The sequence below is a fragment of the Chrysochloris asiatica genome, unplaced genomic scaffold, assembly GCF_000296735.1.
Source record: "Chrysochloris asiatica unplaced genomic scaffold, ChrAsi1.0 scaffold00024, whole genome shotgun sequence".
NCBI classification, from domain to species: Eukaryota; Metazoa; Chordata; class Mammalia; order Afrosoricida; family Chrysochloridae; genus Chrysochloris; species Chrysochloris asiatica.
In genome coordinates this window covers 21,550,259-21,560,467 of record NW_006408542.1, presented here as the reverse complement: position 1 = coordinate 21,560,467, position 10,209 = coordinate 21,550,259, and the positions used below count along the sequence as shown (strand labels likewise).

The 10,209-nt window shown below is 35.5% G+C and overlaps 1 protein-coding gene across 1 annotated transcript in view; it reads left to right on the top strand.

Moving 5' to 3' along the window:
* Positions 1-10,209, top strand: part of FBXO11 (F-box protein 11) — a 44,261-nt gene that overhangs the window by 17,033 nt on the left and 17,019 nt on the right. The window contains exons 11-13 of the mRNA XM_006839432.1: positions 7,240-7,457; positions 8,603-8,688; positions 9,871-9,965. Of these exons, the coding sequence (XP_006839495.1) occupies positions 7,240-7,457; positions 8,603-8,688; positions 9,871-9,965 (399 nt within the window). The remainder of the gene's footprint in view (positions 1-7,239; positions 7,458-8,602; positions 8,689-9,870; positions 9,966-10,209) is intronic.

The window sequence follows — 10,209 nt, the reverse complement described above, 5'->3', positions numbered from 1 at the left end:
TTCGCCGCCCGATTCGTAACCACTACGCTACCAGAGCTCCTTCAAAGAAGCATTGTGGCTGTATTTCTAACAAAACAATATTGTTTGTTCTTCTTGCAGACCATGCTACTTTTAATATTCCCCTCCAGCACCATAACTAAATTGCATCAGTTCTTGTACAGTTTTCCATATTCATTGTCCAACTTTCCATGCTTACAAGGTTATTTAAAATACCATGACATAGGTTATGTGTACCTTAGTCCTTAAACTGACATCTTTATTCTTGAATACTTTAAAGAGGTCTTGTGCAGCAGACTTGCCTAAGGCAATATATCAGTTGATTTCTTGACTACTGCTTCCATGAATGTTGATTGTGGAGCCAAGCAAAATGAGGAGTTTGACAACTTCAATCTTTTATCCATTTATGTGGATGTTGCTTATTGGCCCAGTGGTGAGGATTTTTGTTTTCTTTACATTGAGGTGCACTCCATAATGAAGTCTGTGGTTTTTGATCTACATCAATAAGTGTTTTAAGTCCTCTTCGCTTTCCGCAAGCAAGATTGTATCATTTGCTTATTGCAGGTTGTTAATGAGCCTTCCTCCAGTCCTGATGCCGTGTTTTTGTTAATATAATCCAGCTTTTTGGATTATTTGCTCAGCATACAAATTAAATAAGTATAGTGAAAACATACAACCCTGGCACGCACCTGTCCTAATTTTAAACAATTCACTGTTCCTTTGTTCTATTCAAACAACTGCCCCTTGGTCTACATACGACTTCCTCATGAACACAATTAATTAAATGCTCTGGAATACTCAATTCTCCGCAATGTTGTCCATAGCTTGCCATGGTCCACACAATGGAAAGCCTTTCAGTAATCAGTAATGCACAGGTTAACATCTTTCTGGTATTCTCTGCTTTCACCTAAAATTTGTTGATGTCAACCATAATATATCCTCGTCTGACTCCAATTTGAACATATAGCAGTTCCCAGTCAGTGTACTGTTGCAGCTGGTTTTGAATTATCTTCAGCAAAATTTTACTTGCGTGTGATGATATGTATACTGTCCAATGATTTCCACATTCCATTGAGTCACTTCTCTTTGGAATGGGGACAAATAAGGCACTCTTCCACATAGGGAGTGCCTCAAGTGCTGCATCAGATTGTTTAAAGATTTCAATTTGTATTCCATGAATTCACACAAACAAGCTTGTTCTTTGCCAGTGCCTTCAGTACACCCTGAACTTCTTCCTTCAAGATCATTGGCTCTGGATCATTATTTTGCCTATAAAATCCTTCAGTATTTCAAATTGCTGCTTGAATTTACTCTTAGTGCTTGAGCTTGAGAAATGCTGAGGGTGTGCTTTCCTTTTGGTTTTGTAACTCCAGATCTTTGCACATTTCATTTTAATATTTGAGTTTCTCTTCTCAAGCTACCCTTTGAAATTTTTTGTTTCACTCTTGTATCTGCTCATTTCTTCCATTTGCTTTAGCATCTGTATACTGAAGTGCAGTTTCAGAGTCTCTTCTGACATCTGTTTTGATCTTTTTCTTCTTTCTTGTCATCTTCATGATATTTCGCTTTCTTTCTGTATGATGTTCTTGATGTCATCCATAACCTCCTGGTCATTGGTCATTAGTGTCTAATGCATCAAATCTTTTCTTCGGATGATCTCTAAATTCAGGTGGGATGTATTCAAGGTAGTATTTTGGCTCTTGTGGATTTGTTTTGATTTTCTTCAGCTTTACCCTGAACTTCCATATGAGCAATTGATGGTTTAGTCTTCAGTCTACCCCAGTCTTGTTTTGGCTGATGATGTGGAGCTTCTCCACCATCTCTTTCCACAGATGCAGTCAGTTTGATTTCTTGGTATTTGGGTCTGGTGAGTTCCATGTGCATAGTTGTCTTTAATTTTGTTTTTAAAAATTATTTGCAGTGAACAAATCATTGATTTTGCAGATTTTTTTCATGTGATCTCTAGCATCATTTCTATTTACCGAGGCCATATTTTCCAATGACTGATGGATCTTTCCTCTTTGTTTCACACTTTTGCATTCCAATCGCCAGTAATTTTCAGTAATCTTGATTGCATGCTTGATCAATTTTAGACTGAAGATGTTGGTAGAATTCTTGAATTTCATCTTCACTGACTTTAGTGGTTGGTGCATAAATTTGAATAGTCATATTAACTGGTCTTCCTTGTAGGGATATCGATGTTATCCCACGACAGACAGCATTGTATTTCAATACAGATCTTGAAATTTCAAGTTCTGTTTGATGATGAATGTGAGGCCATTCCTCATCAATTTGTCATTCCCAGTCTAGTAAACCATGTGATTGGCAGATCAAAAATAGCCAGAGCCAGTCCATTTCATCTTACTAATGCCTAGGATATCAATATTTATCCATTCCATTTCATTTTTGACAACTCCCAATTTTTCTAGATTTATTCTTCATAAATTCCATGTTCTGATAATTAATGGACATTGAATAATCAGAACATGGAATAATCAAAACATTGAATAATTGTATCTGAAACCTGTCCATCATGGATGGCACTGCTGGTATTTAAAAGACCTGTGGCATTGCTTTTAGAATCCCAGAAACATGCTGACCACACAGTGTAATAAACTGACAGACAAGTGGTACTTCTTTCTGCTAGTGATGTGCTTTTTTACCTCAGCATTCACATACTAATGTTGATTGATATTTTATTTATAATATCTTTTCTGTCCCATTTATTTTTTTTGTTTAGAAATTTCCATTTTATCAATTGTATATGATTTCCTTAAATCTCTTTTTGTCCTTTATGATGTGTCCATATCTATTGTTTTCTCCCATTATTCACTCCTTTCTTTACTACTATGGATGTGGTTGTTGTTAAGTACCTGCGAATCAGTTGCAACCCTATGTAGGGTTTCTAAGAAGCAGCTGATGGATTGAACTGCCAATCTTGAGATAGCAGTACACTGCTTATCCTATAGTGCCACACCAGGACTCCATACTCTAGATTTTTTGTTGCTAAGTGCCATTGTGTCAGTTCTTACTCTTAGCAACGCTATATAGGGTTTCCGAGGAGCTGCTGGTGGGTTTGAACTGCCAACCTTGCCATTCAGACCGTTCTTGTAGCTTAGTGCTTTATCCTAGAGTACTACACAAGGATTCCAAATCTTTAGTTCTGCATTATTGAACCATTATTTGCGCTGGAGACATCACTTAACAAAATACATTCATTTTATTAAAATACTATTTTAAAGCTGCTTACATGAACTTAACACTTTAACCCATTATAAAACTGTAAGCCAAACAGTCTGTCTTCTTTCTGAATATAATAACTATTGTTATTATGTTATTATAGTAATAATCTAGAGACTTTTGGTTTTTAGATCATGGAGGAAAAACCCTTTTTGTTATGCTTTCTTTTCTCAAACAATAACCATAAAATAAAACATACAAACACAATCTTTGAATAAAGTAGTAGTTGCTGTTAAGTGCAGTTGAGTGGGTTCTGACAAACAGCAACACTGTACAGGGTTTGCAAGGAGCAGATGGTGGGTCTGATGTGCCAACCTTATGGTTCACAGTTCAGTGTTGATCATATAGCACCACACAAGAAGTTCTATTAAAGTAGGGACATTTTAAATCCTTAAATTGGTAAATATGGTAAATGCTTGAGTACCTGTGACCATGGTAACCATTCCAGATTGGAGCAGGTTGTAAGGCTTCTTTATATGCAGGAAGATAAATTGGTAACCCCCAAAACCAAACCCACTGCCTTTGAGTGGGTTCTGATTCATAGACACCCTATAGGATGGAATAGAATTGCCCCATTGGGTTTCCAAGGTTGTAAATCTTATCAGGAGCAGACTGCACATCTTCCCACAGAATGTCTGGTGAGTTTCAACCTTTTGGTTAGCAGTCCAGTACTTTCACCACTGTGTACCAGGGTGCCTATAAATTGGTAAACATGGTATGAATTAAATTTATTGAGACAAAATAGACAACTGGCAGCAAGTTGGCAATAGAATTATCTCTAGAAAACTAAGGAAAAAAAGTAAAGCAAGACAGTTACCAACTACAGATGAAAAATTGTACATTAGCCCTAAATAGCATACTGATATAACTAAAATGATAATATAACTGCATTGAAAGGCTATCCTGTATAAGTACTTTCATCTTCTGTAATACAGGAAGTCAGTAGTTAATACCTAAAACTGAAAATTAAAAGATACAACAATACACATTCATGGAAAAGAAAAAATTGTACAAACTTTATAATTCAACTCTGAATAGCACACTGCTCTAACCAAAATAATATAATTGCACTGAAAGACTGAAAATTCCATGTACAGCAGTATACATGTTGTTGTTGTTGTTAAGTGCTGTCAATTCAGTGCCAACTCATAGCAACCATGTATAAGATTTCCAACGAATAGGTGGTGGGTTTGAACTGCTGACCTCGTGGCTTGAAGTCCATTGCTGATCCTATAGTGCCACACCAGGAGTCTAAGTAATATGTATATGTTACTGTATTTTAAAATCTGGCATTAGAGCAAAAGAATAAATTAAAGAATGGAAAATGGAACTCCTTAGCTAAGGGAAAATAATTAGCATGAAGAAGCTAACAATTTTTGTTATCCTTAAAGGTTAAGTGGGGGAGGACACAGCTTAGAATGAGAGCCAAATACATGTGTTTGACTGAACCTCCAAATTAGATATGCTTACGCACTTCGTCACAGGTAGTGTTCTTTGAAGGAGTAGCTGAAGGTGCTTCATAAGGTCAAAGGTGAAGGTAAATAGCACACACTCAGTATATTCTTTCCCAAATTTACAAATCAAGTATGCCATTCCAACTTCTGGTAGAGGGAGATTAATCTTAGCTATCTAGTCCTGCTGTTACGGAAATAACCACAAGTAGATAGTATTTAACAAACAGAAATTTATTCTCACCATTCAGGAGGCTAGAAGTTCAAATTCAGAATGCCAGCTCTAGGAATAAGGCGCTCTCTTAGCTCTGGGGAAAGCCCTTGTCTCCTTCCACCGTCTGCAAGCTCAGCATTCCTTGGAGATCCCCATATGTGTTGGCATCAGTCTTTCCCTAGATCTAGGAGCATCACAGTACAGAGACCCCAGTTCCAAAGGATCCACTCCGCTTGGGCTCTTCCTTTTTGGTGGTAGCATGTCCCTCAGATTTCTGCTCACTTCTCTCTTACCTCTTGGAAGTGAAAGATATTGAAGACTGCACCCCAGGGAAACTCCTCTTATATTGCATCAGGGCTATGAATGGGATTCAGTGTAATGCAGCCCATCTTTAATGCTCTCATCGGTTTATCACATCAGATCACATCATGGGGGGTGAGGGTGAGAATCATCACATGCCTGCCATATTGTAACATTACATAACTGCCAAACCCATTAAGTATCATGGTTCAGCCAAGCTGACACATTTTGGGGTGACAGTTCAATCCATGACCGAGATCAAGAGATAGACTAACTGAGCCTACATCTTTGTGTTTAGGAAATGGTGCATTGTTCCAGTCTATCATTATTAAGGTCTTTTAATGTAACCTTTTGTTGTTCTCTTTTTTTGTTTCTTTGATGATCAGTTTTGTCAGAAAGTTAATGGGGAAATTTCATTACCTTTGAATTTTATTTTTTCATGAACTTTTTGAAGCCCTCCCAATTTACTTCTTTTTAAAATTTAGTATAAAATCAAAGCAGGAAAACCTTTTATACTTGAAGATATGCCATTCAATTTGCTATGATTCCCCGTCTTAAAAAAAATAATGCGTATATAATCCTAATGTATATATGTAGTTTATAGAAAATTTAGGATATGACATCTCAAAGCTATTTCTGAATGTACATCTTAAAATCTGTTTTCTTAGATAGTTAAATATATAGTATACTAGAGTATTCAAAATTATAACCTATTTTAACTTCCAGTAAATTTAGCAAAAAGTTCAACAAATCCTATTTGAGTACTTATATATAATTTTTAAGAAGGTTTCAGAGGTTAGAACACTCCTTTTCTCTTAAGGAAGCTAATGATCAAGTTGTTAGTGCCATCGAGTTAGTTCCTAATATTATAGCAGCCCTGTTCAGAGTTTCCAAGGAGCAGCTGGTGGGTTTGAACCACCAACCTGTGGTTAGCTGTCCTGTGCTTATTCTACAGCACCACACCAGGACTCCATGATCAAATAGAATTTGACAAATGTAGATGTTGTTGTTTTATGCCGACCAGTCAGTTTCAACTCATAATGATCTTGTATAGGGTTTCCCAGAATGACTGGTGAGTTTAAACTCCTGACCTTGTGATTACCAGTCCAGTGCTTATCCTGTAGCACCACATCAGATCTCAAATGTAGAAAACTAATAATAAAAATGGCATTAAAAAAACTTCATATTAAGAGGAATTTCGAGAGAGGAGAGAGCACCACCTGCAACTTTTAAAAGTAGAACATGTTCATTATAGAAACTTAATAATTCAGAGACATATAAAAATATAAAATACGTAATTAAAATATAAAAATCATCCATAATTCCACTACTCAGATAATCACTCCCTCATATTTTTGTTTCATTTTTCAAATAATTTTTCTTTACGTTAAATTGAAATCACCTTATTAACTTACATTTTTTTTGAATATTTCTTTCCCAATGTTATTTCTGGGTTTTGGATTTATTTAGACTACTTAGATGATTTCTAGTTGTTTGCTTTACTTGTTGTTGGTGTTGGTGGTTGCTGTTGAGCCACCCTGATTTATGGCAATTCCATGCACACCAGAATGAAACTGCCTGGTCTGTCTCATCTCCATGATCAGTTGCAGATCAGACCATTGTGATCCATAGGGTTTCACTGGCTGAATTTTCATAAGTAGACTACCAGACTTTTCTTGCTAGTCCATCAGCGTTGGAAACTCCCCTGAACCACTGAAACTTGTTAAGCATCATAGCAGTTTGCAAGCCTCCACTGACAGGTAGTAGCTGCATTGACTAAGAATCAAATACACATCTCCCTCATGGAAGGCAAGAATATGATCACTGAACCACCTGTGCCCTGTTTGTGTTTTACTAAAACATTTTAGACTGTTTTCTTCATGCTTATCATTTGAAATTTGTTCTAAATATATCTATTCTTACTCTTGAGCATTTCGGATACATAATTTTGAGGGTTTTGTTTTTGTTTCTTGATTTTTTTAGCTTTCTTCTAAGAAAATAGCTTTTACTTAAGGGATTATATTTTATATTTTTCAGGGTTACTTTGAAAGTTGCAATATACACAGAAACAGGATAGCAGGCTTTGAAGTAAAAGCCTATGCTAACCCCACTGTGGTTCGATGTGAAATTCACCATGGTCAGACTGGAGGAATATATGTCCATGAAAAAGGAAGAGGACAGTTCATAGAGAATAAAATCTACGCAAACAACTTTGCAGGTGTATGGATTACCTCAAATAGTGATCCAACAATAAGGTATTTACATATAATCTTGGTTGGTTGGTTGGTTTGGTTATGTGCCATAGAGTCAGTTCTGACTCACAGCAACCCTATATAGGGTTTCTGAGGCTATAAATATTTACAGGAGCAGAAAGCCTCATCTTTTCTCTTGCGGAACAGCTGGTAGTTTCGAACTGCTGACTTTGAGGTTAGCAGCCCAACTCATAACCAGTATGCTACCAGAGCTTCTTATAATCATAGCTAAAATTTACTTTTTTTCACTTTTTTTTTGTTGTTGTTGTTATTATAAGAAAAGTCAAGATACTAAGCTTTAATTCTTAAAAGTTTTTCCTAGGTATTTCAATACTGTAATAGATTTTACTATAAAAGTCATGTATTTGGATGAGTATTATTACTTACTTATTTTAGAGTGTTCACTTGTTGTTGGTTTTTACTGACCTAAGCCATGTACTATATAAAAATGCAATTGCTGTCATTTTTATTTTAAATTCATCAAGCTGAATTATAGATGAGTAAATAGGGCTTTGACCTTTCCTTGGATCCTAATGATTTTTATCTTCTCTTCTTTTTTTTAGAGTCAGCAGGTAGGGTAACTCAGGAAACTTAATTTTATCTCAGAGATTCTTGGACAGAGAGATTAAAATGATCAAAGTCCAAACTTCATGCTTTTACTTTACTTGAATAGTTCTTACTTTCCCCTCTATGCACAGTAAAACAAATAGATCTAGTCTTAAAGATATTAACCGAAATTGTAGATGAAAGGTATTATAATTTAGTAAAAACCATAAATTAATGTCAGATTTTACTTTTTACTTGCTTTATAAAAGTAAATTATGGACTTCATGTTGCTAATAATCAGCAAAATATTTCTAGATCAGTTAAAAAAAATTTTTTTAATATCTTGGCCACTTTAAAGGGAATTTTTAATGATACTGTTTTGTTTTTTCCAGTGCCTTAGCTCTTAGGAAGAACTAGATGGAAACTTAGAAATCATCTAGTGTGAGTCCCTCATTTTACAGTTTAGGAAGTGGAATGCATAGAAGTTAAGTAATTTGTCCAAGCTTACATGGCCATGAGTGCCCTACAATTGTATAAAACAGATAAACTTTGTTGAATAGAGATAATTAATTTTCAAAAATTGTTATTTTGTATAATTACAGGGGTAATTCTATATTTAATGGAAATCAAGGCGGTGTGTACATCTTTGGTGATGGGCGAGGCCTTATTGAAGGAAATGACATTTATGGTAAGCATGTGGTTTTTATAAGTTTTAAGGACTAGCCTAGCTCTCTGGCATTAGCAAAGTGGACCACTTTGAAACCATTTAAGTAGAAGAATTGATCCAATTTCTTGAAATTCATAATACATATTTTTGTGTGATATTATTCATTTGGCAAATATTTTTAGAATGCCTACTATGTACCAGGCACTGTACCAAATATCAGGGTAAAAATATAAACACATTTTTGATCGTCAGGACACTATATAGTTTTCTTATATTCATTTTTTTATAATCCATTTTTACCAATTTTATCAATGATGTCTGTGCTGGCTTAGTACATTTTTATAGTCACTGGAGAAGGAAAATACCTGTTCCTCATTGGTGCTTTTGAGGCATTAATTCAGCAAACAATTTTTAGTTCTCTATGTGCTATAGACATTAATTTGTCTCTGGACTGAATCTCCTGCTAGCACTTACTAGATAATAGTTATATAAAGTATATTCAATACTATACACTTTTTTAAAAACACCTTAACATTTTATTTAATTAGTTAATCTTAAAATCTACATATCAACCTTCTGAGGCAAATGATAATCAGATCCCTACTCCTTGATCAGGAAATTAAATGCAAAGAGGTTAAATAACTTAATCCGGTTATTTTGGTCACATACGAAGTAGAATTGCTGGGATTCAAAACTTGGCATTCTGACTCCAGCGTATATAGTCTTAGGTGATGGTGGTTATATGCCGTGGAGTCGATTCCGACTCATAGCGACCCTGTACAAGGTTTCCAAGGCTGTAAATCTTGATGGGAGCAGAAAGACTCTACTTTCTCCTGTGGAACAGCTGGGTAGTTTCAAACTGCTGACCCTGAGGTTAGCGGCCCAATTCATAACCACTACGCTACCAGAACTCCGTACTATGCTATAATGTTTGTAACGGTTCTGTATGTATTTATGAGGAGATGTTAGAAAGTTTCTTGAAAAATTCCTTTATCATTCCATTTTCCCACAAACTTTGTAAGCCCCTCGTACACTCCTCATCCCCTTAGTTTTGTCTTGGGTTGTAGTTGATATCAAGTCAATTCTGACTCATGGTGACTGTGTGTCTTATAATACTTAAAATTTTTAACTAACACCAATGTAAAACTTACATTATGGCATTAGGCTTCACCTGTTGACTTTGTAACTCTTATTATTCAATAGGCAATGCATTAGCAGGAATTCAAATTAGGACAAACAGTTGTCCAATTGTTCGACATAACAAAATTCATGATGGCCAGCATGGTGGGATTTATGTGGTAAGTTGATGAGACCCTTTCTGAAAACTCATACAGGAAAAAACACAACCAGAAAAAAAGGGGGAGGTGTGTAGATAATATTCAATTTTTAGAGTATGAATTTGTAACTGACTTTTATAGTTAAACAATAAGACTTGTTATCCCTGTTAGTATATGAAAGACTTCAAATTTTATATTGTGTGTACGGTTGGTGGTGGTTATGTGCCATGGAGTCAAAACTGACTCATAGTGACCCTGTACATGG